This window comes from Pogoniulus pusillus, chromosome 28, assembly GCF_015220805.1.
Source record: "Pogoniulus pusillus isolate bPogPus1 chromosome 28, bPogPus1.pri, whole genome shotgun sequence".
Lineage (NCBI taxonomy): Eukaryota > Metazoa > Chordata > Aves > Piciformes > Lybiidae > Pogoniulus > Pogoniulus pusillus.
In genome coordinates this window covers 16055870-16072874 of record NC_087291.1, presented here as the reverse complement: position 1 = coordinate 16072874, position 17005 = coordinate 16055870, and the positions used below count along the sequence as shown (strand labels likewise).

Genomic DNA, 17005 nt, shown 5'->3' with positions numbered 1-17005 from the left:
AGCTGCCAAAACAAGGTAGTTTCTTGTCCAGAAAGAGATTCTCCCATGAATGACAAAGGTTTGGTACAGCAGGATGACTTGTCAGTAGTACACTAACCACAAAAAGCTTTTGTGTCCAACAGCATTGGCAAAATGCACCTTAAAGCTCAGTGCTCATTAAGCTTGAGGTTTGCATCATTTATTTGGGGCTTGTTACTTTTGCTTCTTTTCTTTTTCCTTTTTGTTTTCCTTTTTCCTTTTTTTTTTTTTTTAATTTTTCTTCCATTTTTTCCCTTTTCTTTCTTTATTTTTTTCTTCTGTGTTTTTCTTCTTCCAACTTTTTCTTCTTCCTTTTCCCCTTTATTATTTCCCTTTTTTAACAATCTATTTTTCTTATTATTTTTTTCTTTTTCTTGTAAAAAAAATTCTTCCTTTGTTTTATTTTAAAAAAATTTCTCTTTTCTTCTTTTTTTTCCTATTTTTTTTCTTTTTTTCCTTTCAATTTTTTCCTTTTTTCCCTTTTACATTTTTTTCCTTTTCCTTTTTACCTTTTAATTTTTTCTTTTTCCCTTTATTTTTTCCTTTTTTCCCTTTTACAACCTTTTCCTTTTCACCTTTTAATTTTTTCTTTTTCCCTTTATTTTTTCCTTCTTTTTTCCCTTAATTTTTTCTCTCCATTTTTCTTTTTTTAAAATTATTTTTAAATTCCTTTTTTCTTTAAATTTTTTTTCCTTCTTCCTTTTTCCCTTTATTTCCCCCTTTTAGAATTTATTTATCTTATTTCTTCTTTTTTCCTCTAACATTTTTCTTTTCTTTTAAAATTTTTTTCTTTCTTCCTTTTTTCCTTTTGTTTTCTTCCTTTTCTTTTTTTCTTCTTCCTTTTTCCTGTTTAATTTTTTCCTTCTTTTTTCCTTTTTACATTTTTTCCCTCTTCCTTTTGATCTTTTTAATTCTTTTCTTCTTTTTTCCCTCTTTTTTCCATTTTAATTCTTTTCTTCTTTTCCTTCTTTTTTCCTTTTTACATTTTTTCCCCACTTCCTTTTTATCTTTTTCATTCTTTTCTTCTTTCCTTTTTTCCTTTTTACATTTTTTCCCCACTTCCTTTTTATCTTTTTCATTCTTTTCTTTCCTTTTTTCCTTTTTACATTTTTTCCCCACTTCCTTTTTATCTTTTTCATTCTTTTCTTCTTTCTTTCCTTCTTTTTTCCTTTTAACATTTTTCCCACTTCCTTTTTATCTTTTTCATTTCCTTCTTTTTTTCCTTCTTTTCCCTTTTTACATTTTTTTCTCACTTCCTTTTTATCTTTTTCATTTCCTTCTTTTTTTCCTTCTTTTCCCTTTTTACATTTTTTTCTCACTTCCTTTTTATCTTTTTCATTCTCTTCTTCTTTTTTTTTATTTTTTACTTATTTTTTCCCTTAAAATATTTTTTCTTTCATTTTTTCTTCTTTTTTTTCCTTTTTTTATTTATTTTTTCTGTTTTGTTTTTTTTTTTCCTTTTACTTTCGTCTTTTTCCCCCCATTTATCTGCTTCTGTTTGTTTGTTTCCTTTTCTCTTGGGTGGGCTGCCTTTGTTTCTTTTGTTGTGGAGCATTTTTGTTTGGTTTGCTTTGTTTTTTGTTCGTTTTAAGCAGAGTGCCTGCAGCACTTCTGCTTGGGGGATTGTTTCAGCAGCCTATTCTTGGGTAGCAGATTTGTAATGCTTCAAGGTGCGAGCAGAAGGATCAGTAGCTTTAACCCATCTTGGCATCCAGTAGTGGGGCAACCAATTGCTTCTCCCTGAGTAGTGCTTCTCAAAGATCTGGCGGTAGTAGTAACTTTCTTTTGTTCTAGGAGGATTGAAAGGGTATTTCTCTCCTGCCTTTTCCAGCAGGAGGTCATCAACCTACAGAAAGAAGCAAAACTCCAGTCAGGCTGCAGGTAGATTTAAAACCTCTAACTTGCAGCAAACTGATCTTTAAAGATGTACAAAGATTCATCATCCACTGAACGTCCACAGGTTTTAAAGTAAGAAGTGTCATTCTGGAGGCAGAGGTTTCTGACAGGTGAGTTTTTGGCATGGGCTCCCTTAATCTTTAGGAATATATAAATCTATTTTCAGAGCTGTTAATCACAGAATCATTGAGGCTGAAAAAGACCTCTGAGATCATGTCCAGCCTATAACCTATCACCACCACATCAGCTAAAGCATGCCACCAAGTGCCACATCCAAGCTTTTCTTAAAGACCTTTAGGGATGGTGACTCCATCACCTCCCTGGGCAGCCCATTCCAGTGCCTAATTACCCCTCCTGCGGGGAAGTGCTTTCTAACATCCAACCTAAACTTCCCCTGGTGCAGCTTCAGGGCATGCCCTCTTGGCCTGTCACAAGTTGCCTGGGAGAAAAGCCTGACCCCCACCTGACTATAGGTTCCCTTCAGGTAGTTGTAGAGAGTGATAAGGTCCCCTCTAAATCTCTTCTTCTCCAGGCTGAACACACCCAGCTCCCTCAGCCTTTCCTCATCAGACTTCCCTTTCAGTCCCTTCATCACTCTCTTCTGGACCCACTCCAGCACCTCAAATATCCTTCTTACAGTGTGTGGCCCACTTTATCTTGCTGCTCTACCAGGAAGCTCAAGTTACTTGTCACATTCCCCCAACTACATGAGCTGCCTCTCTTTGGCAGTCAGATCTACTCCACCTAAAAGTGAAAGACAAAAACAAAGTGGTTTTGTACCTGTTGATCTATATAGTCCTGAAGAATAGAGAACCAGGATTTCTTTACTGATGCTATGCCATCACTGAAAGCTTCTTTAGGTCTCCAGAGTATTTCTTTGGGGAGCAAATTGGAATCTTCAAAGGACTGTCTCAAAAGGTATTTTTCAATTCCATTCTGTTTGCAGAACAAACAACAATATTGTGAGTCTCAGGGACTGCAAGGATCTCTCTTTAAACACCTCAGAGACGGTTTCCTTTCAGAAGGTCTGGAGAGAAAAGGGTTCCCCCAGCAGCACCAACAATTCAGAGCCTGTTTGACTTTGGATGGAGAACTTGATCACTGAAATCAGCAATTTGGTGGTGCTTAGGACAGGTATCAGTGAATGTGTAAGCTCACACTTGGGTCCAAGCCCACTTTACCCACCTTTGGGACTCGCAGTTCTGCTGGGAGGGATAAGTAATAGGAAGTAAAGCGATGATCCAAAAATGGGACTCTTAGCTCAAGACTAAACAGGGGAAACAAACAGAAAAGACACTGAATTAATCCAACAAGATAGCTACTTACAAACTCATAGAATGGCTTAGCTTGAAAGGGACATCAGAGATCATTCACTCCAACCTCCCCACCACAGGCAGGGAGACCTCTCAACCAGACTTGGCTGCTAAAAGCCTCTTTCGACCTGATCTTAAACACCTCCAGTGAGGAGACATCCACAACTTATTTGGGCAGCCTATTCCAGACTGCCACCACCCTCATACTAAAGAACTTCTTCCTAATATCCAGTCTGAACCTACACTCTCTCTCAGCTTAAAATCATGCCCCCCTTGTGCTATCACTAGGAAAGCTTTATGAAAAGTCCCTCTTCAGCCTTCCTGTAGGATCCCTTCTGGTATTGGAAGGAAACTGTAAGGTCTCTCTGGAATCATAGAATCAAACAGGTTGGAAGAGACCTCCAAGACCATCCAGGCCAACCTCGCAGCCAGCCCTGGCCAACCAACCAGACCATGGCACTAAGTGCCCCAGCCAGGCTTGGCTTCAACACCTCCAGGCACAGCGACTCCACCACCTTCCTGGGCAGCCCATTCCAATGCCAATCACTCTCTCTGACAACAGCTTCCTCCTAACATCCAGCCTAGACCTCTCCTGGCACAGCTTCAGACTGTGTCCCCTTCTTCTGTTGCTGGTTGCCTGGCAGAAGAGACCAACCCCAACCTGGCTACAGCCTCCCTGAAGGTAGTTGCAGACAGCAATGAGATCGCTCCTAAGCCTCCTCTTCTCCAGGCTAAACAACTCCAGCTCCTTCAGCCTATGGGTAGTAGGCAGCATTCCATAAGGGTTATGCTCTCCCTGTCTTTCACATCCAAAGTGTTCTGATTTTACTGAGAAGCTTCACTTAAATATTCACAACTATCTGCATGCAATTAATCAGTTTGGAAAGAGAAGTGTGTGGCCTGCCCAGAGAAACTGAAGATCTCAAGGATTTATGATGCCATCTGCTGGACAGCTTCTAAAGACTTAAAAGCTCCTCAAGGCTTGCAACAAACGTTCCAAGTAAGCAGAAGCACACTGAAAAAAAGCAAACCCTGCTGCCAACAGACAACTAAAGAGGTGCTCGCTGGGATCTGTGTCAGCAGTTGTGAAGGTTTCACAGAAGTAAGCAAGGACTTCTGCTGTCACTGCTGAAATCCACACTCATTTTCAAGAAACAATGAAAAGGAGCCCACATGGACACTAAGAATCTACACCATCTGCCTAAGTTGTTCCATACCAGTGCCACATATAACCCCACTGCCGCAGCAGGATCACCTAGGGCAGGTCACACAGGAGTGCATCTTGATGAGTCTTGAAAGTCTCCAGAGAAGGAGACTCCACAACCTCTGTGGGGCAGTCTGTTCCAGTGCTCCATGACCCTTACAGTAAAGAAGTTCTCCTGCACATTGAGGTGGAACTTCCTGTGCTGTAGTTTACATCCATTGCCTCTTGTCCTAGTCCAGGACATCACTGAAAAGAGCCTGGCCCCTTCTTGATGCTCACCTTTCAGATACTTATAAACATTAATAACATCTCCTGTCAGCCAAAGTAAACAGGACACAGAACTCAGAGCATGGGATGCACCCCAATTGCTAATAGGATCATCTTGGAGTAGCTTAAACCCAGAGAGCATAAATAAAATTATCCTACAGCCCAATATCCTGAATCACTTAATTCAACCAGTAACAAGTCCACAACCTGCTGTAGTTTCCTCAACAAGAGCAGAAATGTTAGGATCTTTCTTGGTGTGGAAATACCACAAGTCCTCAAACACCCAAGGAATTGTTTTACCCATGTGCTGCAGTGGTTCTGTCTGCACGAAGGACATCAAACAGGTAGAGTTCCTTCAGGAGCCTTTCACTCTCCTCTGCAGCTTCTTCAGGAGATGGTGCCTGTAACCAGACGTAGGGAGGTAGCACACAGACATAACACAGCTGCGCTGCAAGAGTCAGCATTTGCTGCCCTGAGCTTCAGCTTCAGTTACCACTGAGTGATCTCACAACTAGCAAAAGCTACACACAAGAAATAAATCTCAGGAAGGTGAAGCAATTAAATCCCTTGGATTCTCACAGAATCACAGAGCTGTCAGGGCTGGAAGGGACCTCAAGGATCATCCAGTTCCAACCCTCCTGCCAAGAGCAGGGACATCTCATGCCAGATTAAGTTGCCCAGAGCCACGTCCAGCCTGGCCTCAAAATTTTCCAGGGATGAGGCCTCCACCACCTCCCTGGACAACCTGTTCAAGTGTCTCACCACCTTCATGGTGAAGAACTTCTTCCTAATGGCTAATCTTAATCTCCCCTCCTCTAGCTTGGATCCAAACTCCCCAGTCCTATCACTACCCGACAGCCTCAGCAGCTTTCTTGTAGCCCTCTTCAGATACTGGAAGGCCACAATAAGGTCTCCTTGGACTCTTCTCCTCTCCAGACTTAACAGCCCCAACTCTCTCAGCCTGTCCTCACAGGAGAGCAGCTCCGGCCCTCTCACCATCCTTGTGGCCCTTCTCTGGACACCTTCCAGCACATTCAGATCTTTCTTGTAATAGGGTCTCCAGAACTGGACACAGGACTGTCCTAGCAGGGAATCATATCAAGCACTGCAGGTGGGGTCCCACCAGAGCAATGCATTAGAGAATCACCTCCCTCAACCTGTTGGCTACCCTTCTCTTGATGCAACCCAGGATCTGGTTGGCTTTCTGGGCTGTAAGCGTACACTGGTGGCTTCTCATTCACTAGCACCCCAAATCCTTCTCTTCAGGGTAAAGATTTACCTCAGCAGGCCTCAAAGCAAATCCATGACTGTGACAACCCTCAAGCATCATCCTCTGAAATCTCGAGTGGTGTTTTTTTTCCACTGAAGGGGAGAATGAGCAGCTGAGTAGCTTTCTGTGCAGGGAATGCATTTACCTTGTGGAAATAGATATATCCTTGTGTCAGCTCATCTGATCCTTCTCCTGAGAAGATGACCACACTGTCTGTTTTTTTCCTTATGTATTTGGAGACAAGATACATACCTTAAAATAAATATATAGAGATATACAAAGTTATTAAGGCATAGCTGCATACATGATGCTATAAACAGCTTGCACAGTTTTAAATCTAGCAGCTTACAAGTGTCTCTCCTCCATCACTTCTGCAGCAAACAACTGCACTATGCTCTCACGTCACGTTGTCAGTCAAAGCCTTAAGAGCTGCAAACACATCTTAAACTCTGCACTGAACACTTAGCCCTCACAATATCAGAAAGATGTTCCTGGGAATGCTGGAGAATTCCCATAGGAACGCAAGGAGGAGTTGTTCTGACTCAGTTTGAAATTAAGCCTCTGATTAATACTTGCACAGTCCTTTGTTCTCCAAAGCTACCTGCAGAAGTTGCTGTTTGACTCTCTGCCACCGTGGGTTTGAATGTGATGAAGTCTTTTTATTTCCCCCCCAATTATTTTACTTTTATATAATTATTCATCAGAATTAGGCCTTGCCCTCATTGCATCTTTCCAAACAACATGCCTTCACAGGAAAAACAGCAATGACCTTTTTGTTAAGGTCTCTACTTTCTCACACCAAGGAAGGTGACAGCTGAAAGTTGCCTTTGTTTTCTTTAACGAGACACAGTGTTTCACACTGCAAAAATCTTATCTTCATGTACCAAAATCCCACGCAGGGATCTGGGTTGTCACAGCTGCATTGCCTAATTGGCTTCCTAACTTATAAACAATGTTTTAGGCTGAGGCAAGATGAAGTGGGTGAAATGTTGTAGCTGGCATTTGCACAGAAGGTCACACTGGATTAGGATTTTTCAGTCTTAGCAGGCTGGCAACCCTTTGTAGGAAGCTGCTGGCAACTTCCTTCACTTCTCAGAATCAAACATACACTAGAAGAAGTCTATCTGGCTTGAGTGCACACATATTAACAGAAAGTGACAAGAAATATTTCACTTGACTATTAAAATGATGCAAGGAACTGGTAATCATAATTGTTATTGTAACATTGAATACTCCAGATAACCTGTAAATGTTCCCTCTTCTTCCAAGGCTTACATTTATCAGAGCAGAGAACCTGCACCTGGAGATCCAGTTTCTTTCTCATATAATTTGTCTTTCACCCCAAAGCTTTAGGAACAGCTCCTGGCGCTTGTTTTGTCTAAGCAGTGGCCTTGAAACTCATCACTGGTTTTGGCTCAATATTGCAGACAAGACAGAACAGGACATGGGGCAATGGACACAAATCAGAACCAGAAGGTTTCATCTCAACGTAAGGAAGAATTTTTGTACTTCGAGGTCGTCAGAGCCAGAGCAGGCTGCTCAGAGAAGTTGTGGAGTCTCCTCCTCTGATTCCAAACCCACCTGGAGGTGACCTTGTGCAGCCTGCTCTGGCTGATCCCACTGCAGCAGAGCAGTAGGAGTAGATGACCTTCAGATGTCCCTTCTGACCCCTATGATTCTATGATTCTCTGAAGACTGAGGAACAGAACTTGAGAGTACCAGCTCCTAGGTTCTGTGACAGCTAAGGTATCCTGCAGTGCATTAAGAAGTGTGTCCAGCAGATTGAGGGAGGTTCTTCTCCTCTTCTACTCTGCCCTAGTGAAGCCTCAACTGGAGTATTGAATTCAGTTCTGGGCTGCCCAGCTCAGGAGGGACAGGGATCTACTGGAGAGAGTGCAATAGAGGGCTACAAGGATGATGAAAGGACTAGAACACGGCCTTAGGAGGAAAGGCTGAGGCACTTGGGGCTGATTAGTCCAGAGAGAAGACTGAGAGGGGATCTAATCAAAGTCCATAAATATCTGAGGGCTGAGGGTCAGGAAGGAAGGGACAAGGACAGCCTCTGCTCACTTGTGCCCTGGGGCAGGACAAGGAGCGATGGATGGAAACTGCAGCACAGGAAATTCCACCTCAACATGAGGAAGAACTTCCCTACTGTAAGGGTCAGTGAGCCCTGGAACAGGCTGCCCAGAGAAGTTGTGGAGTCTCCTTCGCTGGAGACTTTCCAGGCCTATCTGGATGTGCTCCTGTGCAACCTGTGCTAGATTCTCTGGTCATGCTCTAGCAGGGGGAGTTGGACTGGAAGATCTCCAGAGGTCCTTTCCATCCTGTGAGCCTGTGACTTTATGATTTTATATACAATTTTATCAGGGTTCTACAGAGCAAAGGCTTTTATGAACTCAAGTCTTACCAATTGAAGCTCTCACTGTTGTTATGTCATAGGTTTCCAAGGAGAAGATAACATCCTCTATTGCCTGAATTCCCTCTTCAGAATTAAATATGACTTCATGATGTTCACTGCCTATGTGTGCTGCCACCTGTTTGCAAAAGGTCACAATCACTTACTGCTTTTCAACTAGGTTTTCTTAAACCTAAGCTGTGTTTAAAACACACAAATGGAGCAACAGCTCCAGCTGCCTTCTACCACAATGAGAACTAAATGATGTTAGGCCAAGAAAGGATGATACTGCAGCATCCCCTCTGAACTTGCATTCATCAGACAGAACACAGCCTCCCTAATTACAGTGTTCACTCAATGATTACATCAAGACCATCCAGTTGCTTACCCAAAGCATAACAGAATCTGGAGAGGCTCCAGATATTTGTTGTGAAGACACAAAAACCAGCAGCTCAGACAGGTTAAAAGAGTACCCAAATGCCAAACAGTTTGTAAAAGGCTCTTAATTCAGTAAGCTGACAACTAACTGAAAATATTTAACATACAAACAAGTGCCACAGCATAGGAACCACAGCATGAAGATTTACTCCAAAGCTCAGAGGCAGAACTGCCCTTTTGGTAGCAATGCAATGGGAGTCTGGCATGAAAGCCTTCCAAAAGCAAGACAAAAGTAGAAAGGCTCAATTATCTCTTCCTGAACTGAGCACCTAATGTACTAAATGATTTACTGCAAACTCATTTTACGTCAGAGTAATACAAGAAAGTTTAGTATTACTCTCATAGTATGAAGCTAGCACCATTACTATAAACTATGTAGCTCTCAGCAGCTCAGAACAAACTAAAAGCAACATTTCCTGTACCTTTCTAGCAGCCAGTAAGTCAGGACTGTTTTCCATTCCAATTGCAAAGGTTTGTAATGGATAATTCATGTTCATTTCTTTCATCAGTTTCAGGAGAACAGCTGCAACTAAGCTGGAATCTAATCCTCCTGCCAAAAAAAAGTAAATCATGTGGTTAACTATTTGATTTGGTTTGTGTCCCTCCTTCAGGACACCAAATCTAGAGAGTGGAAGCACATGAGTGAGCTCCATTTTTAAGCCATGTGAATCCAAGGGGCTTCTTGTACAAGCCCACATTTGCCTTTGCTTAACAAAAGAATCAGGCAGCTGTAGTGGAATGAGGACAGGCTGAGAGAGTTGGGGTTGTGCAGCACGGAGGAGAGAAAGCTTCAGGGGGACCTTAGATCAACTTTGAAGAGGGCCTCCAGGAGAGCTGGAGAGGAAGTTTTTCCAAAGGCATGGAATGACAGAAGAGAAGGTAATGCCTTCAAACTGGAATAAGTTAGATTAAGGTTAGCCATTAGGAAGAAACTCTTCCTCATGAGGATGATGAGGCACTGGAACAGGTTGTAATCATCACATTTTCCTTTTAGACACCAAGCTAAGCATAAACCTCATACATTGAAGCACACAGAGGGTGATTTTTTAATAGGAATATTGCATTTCTCTCCTGAGTTAAAAATGGTCAATGTCTTAACAAACCCACATCCCAGCCCAAAGCAAGCTTTTAAAAGCATAAGACTTTCAAGACATTTGTAAACTAAAAAGCTTTAGCCACAAACTAAGAAGTTCTCTGCTGTAAAGGAAGATTGAGATCAGTTGGGGTACATCACAGCAGAAGAGCCAATATGCTTTTCTATAACTAGCAGAGAGGAGACAGAAAACATCCAGGCTGGATGAGGCTGTGGGCAGCCTGATGTAGTGTGAGGTGTCCCTGCCCATAGCAGGGGGGCTGGAACCAGATGATTCTTGTGGTTCCTTCCAGCCCTGACTGATTCTATGTTTTTTGCTGCTTACCTGACAGAAGACAACCAATCCTCCTGTGAGCCATCAAACGTTTTCTAACAGCATTTTCAAACAAAACACGGATGTTGCTTTTCACTGTTTCAAGATCAAAGCCTGACCAGAAAAGAAAAGTACAGGGGAAAACAAAGAAATTAAGGCACCAAGTGTTATTTAGACCTTGCTGGGTTATGTTTTTGGGAAACAAAGACCTTGGCCTCCATTTCCCTTGGCAGCATGCAAGCACATCTTTGTACCTGGCTACATACAAAGCTGTTCTTAAATCCTTACATTAAAAAGAGGTTTTTCTCCTTGTTTAAATGGCACTTTATGTTGCAAGATTCTCCTATATTCACTTTTTAATCAGATGCAGCTGCAAACACTTTAATGCATTACCTGAAGGCAGAGCTTCCACTGTATCACAGGCAGCATGGAGTGGTTCATCTTTATAGCTGTGAAATTTCACCAATTCCACTGAGGCAACCTTGCCAGAAGGTTTTAAATCCAACACTTCGTAATGACCCGGGAGAAAAGGTTCCACTTTAGAACATAAGGATGTTGAATGCTTTAAATGGATAAGTCCTACAGACAAAATAGGGGGGAAAAAAAAACCCAACCAAATAGATCACTTTCTGATCTAGGATGGTTAAGTTATAGCTCATCTCTGTCTTAAAGCAAGTATTTTCTCCAAGTTTTAAATTTGGTATTAGAAAATAAATACTATTTTTGAGCAGAGCCTGCTCTGGTTAGAGCATGATTATTCTTCTTCTGACAGCTTGCACACACAGTTCTGAGCCATCTCAAGCTGATGCAGATAGCAGAGAAAGGAAGCCAGCAAGTTTTGCTCATTGCCAAGCAGCAATTTAGCCCTGTGAGCATTAAAAGCACTTCTCTAATTGACTACATGATGCCCATGTCAAGGTGTAACACACATATGAGAATCCAAATGCCAATTAACAACTGATTTTGTGTTGAAAATTAAGTCTAGTCAAGCTAATGAAGGGTTTGTAATGAAAAGGTACCACTGAAGTGACAGCTTAATTGACACTGATTTAGTGATTTCACGACTCCTCAGTTCCAGACTGACCTACCACACAGCTATCAAGTGCCAGGAATCAGACTTGTAGGCAAAACTCATTTCCATTCCTCTTGTGAAAGAGGAAGTTAAGCACCCACTGATCACATGGATGCCCTGTGGGCAGTTCCACAAAAGAGATACTGAACTGTGGTACCAGAGGGACTGGTAAATTCACTATGGTTACAAGATACAGCCCCTGAAATGTTTCTTTCCCTTCCTCCTTCCCAAGAAGCAGAGATGGTACAGCTCTAGTTCAGAGTACTACTATCAGAGGAGTCAACCTACATTGGTGCCTGATGATTAAATTGATATATTCCCACCTCAAATATTGCCTCCAGTTCTGGCATCCCCAGCACAAGAAGGACACGGAGCTGTTGGAGAGTCCAGAGAAGGGCCACAAAGGTGATCCAAAGGCTGAAGCATCTCTGCTATGAGGACAGGCTGAAGGAGCTGGCAAAGTCCCTCTGTAGGACTCTCCTACCCTTCAACAGATCAAGACCTGCTCCTAGCTTGGTGTCATCTGCAAACTTACTGATGCTGGACCAAATCCCCTTGTCCAGATCATCAATAAAGACATTGAACACGACCAGGCCCAGCACTGATCCCTAGGGAGCACCACTAGAACTTACAGCTCACTTTCTTTTCATGCTTAAAAGAAAAGCCTGAGAAAGAAGCCTGTGTCCAACAATATCTAAGATTATTTAGGCACTAAACACAACTGCTTTTACCTTTTGCCTCAGAACAGACACCCAAAAATCCATCATCAGTCAGCACCTTGAAGAGGGGCCTGACTCCATAAGTATCTCTTGCCAGAAAGACTTTTCTGTTTGCAGTATCCAGGAGGATGAAAGCAAAGACTCCATCTAGCATGGATGCTGTTTGTTCTATTCCTCCTCTGTTGTACAGATGAAGGATAACCTCACCATCCACCAATGTCTGATATTCAAATCCAAAATGCTTCTGCAACTGAGAAAAGACAAAGTAAAGCATGAATAGTCATTTGCAAACTTGGGGATGAATTGAACAAGCACCACTCACATAACTGCTTAACAAGAAAACCAATTCATTTTTAAACATCACAGTTCAGAAGCTACAGAAACACTTCCACTGAAGGAGGAAATTATACTTTTGGGCTCAGAATATCCAGGATCATCTCTCAGACACCACAGATGGATCTGCAGTCTTAAGCAATTCATATTAGGGCAAGTTTTCAGGGCTCTATTTCTGGCCCCAGTATCCAGAAGCACCAAGCCTCTACACCTCCCAGAGAGAAAATGGCAGAAGCTGGCAGTCAATGCTTCTGAAAATGAAAAACCAACTCCAAAGAGGAGCAGAAACATTATTTATTGTGGTCTCATATCATTTATGCAGTCACTGCAATTCCTCACTCCTGTTTTCTTTCATGCACAGAGGATTTCCTTCTGCCTAATCTTCTTGTGTTCCTCAAACTAACCTCTCTGCTCTGCCTAGGCAGATGGAGTGGGGGAGGAAAAAATTAGCTGTCAGACTTAAGTCAGACCAAATATTCTTCATGTTCTTGTGGTGCTACTCTCAAAATCCTTTCAAATATCTGCCAGGCAGAAGGAAAGAAAGGGTTTTGGTAAAACAAGCCAAGAACTCCACAACCCCAATTCTTTAGCATTCTAACTTAAGTTCTTTGGGTTTAATTGTTATTTATGGGGCAAAATCATGGATCAAATTGAGTCAGTATTAAGATAACTAAGTCATAGAATCAACCAGGCTGGAAGAGACCTCCAAGCTCATCCAGTCCAACTTAGCACCCAGCCCTATCCAGTCAACTAGACCATGGCACTAAGTGCCCCAGTCAGGCTTTTCTTGAACACCTCAAGCCACCGCTCTAAACAAGATGCATGCTTCATTGCTGACCCTTTCTTAGAGGGTGTTCAGCCACCAGGCTGAAATCAAAATCTCTTCTTAAAGACAGGTAATGTCATGAGAAAAACCAAGGGAATTCCTGTAGATGGCAACGAAAGCTTTGCAGAGATAAAATCCCCTCAGGAACGTGTGAGGCACAACTGAGGGTAATTCTGACTGCTTTCAACAGCTGAAAAACCACAACGCAAAACACCACAAGTCCTACAGGCTGTTGGTACAGTGCAATTCACACATGCTGCAGGACAAAGTGTATCTCACACCTTTCAAACAGCCAGATACTTAAAACTGGGAGGGAGGGAGGGGAAGAGAGATAAATCTCCAGCCTATGCAATCCAATTCCCAATGACATTATTGATGTCACTGACATAACTAACAACATGCCTCTTACTTTAAAAAGATGTGGTTTCAGCAGTACCAAGGCACCTCAGATGATTTATAAGTTTCTGGTAATACCATGCTTAGCTTGTGATTCATTTTAAACATTCAATTTCAGCCTGATTCAGAAACAGTCACAATTGTAAGATGCTTCATACACCACAATGTGCATGATCTGGATCGCTTCACTCAGCACAGGGCACACAGAAGACATTCAGCAGTGGTATCACAGCCAGACACTTCAGAGTTTCTGCTTGTTTTGTGATCAAGAGAGTTATCAGGTGGCTCTCAGAATCCCCCAAAACCACCTGCTTGAAGCTTCAGACACCTAAGGACGTCATTGCCACACCAGAATCCTAGAATCAACCAGGTTGGAAGAGACTCCCAAGATCATCCAGTCCAAACTATCACCCAGTCCTATTCAATCAACTAAACTATGGCACTAAGTGTCCAATCAGGCTTTGCTTCAACACCTCCAGGGACAGCCACTCCACCACCTCCCTGGGCAGCCCATTCCAATGCCAATCTCTGGGAAGAACTTCCTCCTAACGCTCAGCCTAGACCTCCCCCAGCACAGCTTGAGACTCATCTCAGACTTGGAAACACCTCTCCAGTGCTTGTTGCTTTGATATAAAAACCTAAGCATGCATGCTATACATTTATTGAAGTGCCACTGCTAATCCTGATTGATCTGCAGTAGTAAAGCAAAATTCTCAACAGCTTGGAGAATGACCTAAAGGAAGAGGAAAATTTGCATCACAAAGAGGTGAGAAAGAGGCTTGGAATTCCTATCCTCCAAGAGACAAGGAAGAATCCACCTTTAAGCTGATCAAAGACGAAGATACAAATTCTTGCTGCCTTTCTTTTCGATTAAAAGGTGATTTCTCAGTATTAAAGACTAAGCTAAGTCACCACTGAAGCGACTTCCTTTTAAATCCTATTTGGTAACTTCATTGTTTTTTCTTCTGGTATTTTACCACATTATGAACATTTTCTGAGTACCTGCTAGGTGAAAATCAAAAGATCAGAGCAAGTCCTATGATCTGTAGAAGGCTTACCTGTTTGAAATTGTAGATTTCTCCGTTGTAACACAGCCACAGATAGGGGAATTTCTTCACCCGGATGGGCTGCATACCATACAACTGATCAACAACTGCCAGGCGGTGGAAACCAAAACAGCAGTTGGTGAAGCCATTGACGTTCTCAAAGCGGAAGGCATCAGGACCTCTGTGTGCTATCTTCATGGCACTCAGGCACTGGACAGAAAGGCATTCATCGCTGCCAAACAGAGCCCAGATACCACACATCCTGAGGCTGCTGATCTACCTGAAGGGAGAACTTGTTCGAGAAAGACATCCATGTTATATTAAGAGTATGTCCAGGAAGGTGATGGAGATCTCTATCATCCCTGGAGACATCTGAGGTCTGAGCAAGCTGAACTAGGTGGGGATGTCCCTGCTTCATGCAGGGGAGTTGGAACCTTTAAGGATCTCTTCCAACCCAATGCATCCTATGATTCTTTTATTGTGTGCAGTTCTGGAGCCTACAATAGCAGAAGGGCATGGAACTGTTGGAGCCAGTCCAGAGGAGGACATGAAGATGCTCACAGGGCTGTGGCACCTCTGCTATGAGGACAGGCTGTGAGAGTTGGGGCTCTGCAGCCTGGAGAAGAGAAGGCTTTGAGGAGACCTTGGAGTGGCCTTCCACTTTCTGAAGGGGACCTACAGGAGGGCTGGGAAGGGACTACTGACAAGGTCTGGTAATGACAGAACAAGCCCTGGCCAATCAACCAGACCATGGCACTAAGTGCCCCAGCCAGGCTTGGCTTCAACACCTCCAGGCACAGCAACTCTACCACCTCCCTGGGCAGCCCATTCCAATGCCAATCACTCTCTCTGCCAACAACTTCCTCCTAACATCAGCCTAGACCTCCCCTGGCACAATTTGAGACTGTGTCCCCTTGTTCTGGTGCTGGGTGCCTCGCAGCAGAGCCCAACCCCACCTGGCTACAGCCTCCCTGCAGGCAGCTGCAGACAGCAATGAGCTCTGCCCTGAGCCTCCTCTGCTGCAGGCTGCACCCCCCCAGCTCCCTCAGCCTCTCCTCACAGGGCTCTGCTCCAGGCCCCTCACAGCTTTGGCGCCCTCCTGTGGACACCTTCCAGTACTGCAACATCTCTCTTGAATTGGGGAGCCCAGAACTGGACACAGCACGCAAGGGGCGGCCTGAGCAGTGCTGAGCACAGGGGCAGAAGAACCTCCCTTGTCCTGCTGCCCACACTTTCAGTCTGAGGACTTTCAGCAGGGAAAAGAGGCTTATCAGAAAAATAAGAGGCTTTTTATCAAGGCCTGCAGTGACAGGACAAGGGGAAATGGTTTCAAACTGGAAGAAGGTAGACTGAAGCTGGACTTCCCCAGCACAATGTGTGGTCCAGATAAGAAAGGTGTGGAGGGAGCTGCGTTGGGCTGCCCTTGGCATGCCTCCTGCAGCCCCAGTGCCCTTGGAGGTATGAGCCTTGTGGCTCTCTGTACGCCAGCTAAGAGCAGCGATGGGCAGAGGCTGTGACCTACGAGTCAAGCGATCGCTCTGGAGACCTCAGCCCCAGGCTGACATTTGGGTTAGGGTTCAGAGAGCCATAGCCTCAGGGACACTGGGGCTGCAAAAGTCTCTGCATCAACACTGCTGCCCCCTACCCCAGCCTTTCTCATGTGGAGAAGCGACAGCGCTGGGCACCTCAGCCTCAGCACATGGAGCTGGGTTCTGCCACCAGCTGGGCGATTCCCAGCGCCTCACAGCCTCCGCCACTCTCCCAGCGAGCGACTGCAGCCAGCCGGGTGGGCTCCTTCCGCGCACGCCCAGTACCCCCGGGCCCCCTCCGCACGGCCTAACCTCCGGCGGCCGCAGCGCCCCCGGGCCTGCCGCCCCAGCACCCAGCAGCCGGGGCCAGGCGCGGCGGGAGGCCGGCACGGCGGACGGCTCTCCGCGGAGGCCGCCTGGCACGACTTCGTTCCGCCCTTGGGCCCTCCAGGCCTGCTACACCCCCCTCTGCCAACCGCGTCCGGCTCGCTGCATCCCAGAACCGCCGCCGCTGCGCTGCCTTACCCCGTCCCGGCCGCAGGCGCAGGGAAAGCGGCGTCCTCGTCGCGGAGGGTGATGAGGAAGGCGGCTCCTGGCGGTGCCTGCTCCTCCCCTGCCCCCAGCAGCTGCTGTTGAAACCCGCCGCGAAGTTTCATCATGCATCTCCCCGCCCCTCCGGACATCCCCCCGAGGGGACCCGCCTGCGGCCCGGGCTGGCGGCGCCGGGTGAAGCTGGGCCGGGCCGGGCCGTGCCATGCCCGGCAGGCCCCCGCGGCGGGGCAAGAGCTACGTCCCCTGGCGGGCTGTGGAGAAAAGCCTGTCCCCCGGGCACTGCCCGGCTTGTCAGGATGACCCGCAACCATCACAAGGCTGG

The 17005-nt window shown here is 44.8% G+C and overlaps 1 protein-coding gene across 1 annotated transcript; it reads right to left on the bottom strand.

The window, feature by feature from the left end:
• Positions 1 to 288: 288 nt before the first annotated feature.
• ASNS (asparagine synthetase (glutamine-hydrolyzing)) lies at positions 289 to 16754 on the bottom strand. Its single transcript, XM_064166886.1, has 12 exons — positions 16657 to 16754; positions 14615 to 14894; positions 12014 to 12251; positions 10604 to 10789; positions 10223 to 10324; positions 9227 to 9354; positions 8379 to 8505; positions 6114 to 6220; positions 4999 to 5099; positions 3100 to 3181; positions 2695 to 2850; positions 289 to 1864 (listed from the first exon to the last, which is right to left on the bottom strand). The coding sequence occupies exons 2-12, from the start codon at positions 14861 to 14863 to the stop codon at positions 1655 to 1657; spliced, it is 1686 nt and encodes a 561-aa protein (XP_064022956.1). The 5' UTR covers positions 14864 to 14894; positions 16657 to 16754; the 3' UTR covers positions 289 to 1654.
• Between the last annotated feature and the right edge of the window lie 251 nt (positions 16755 to 17005).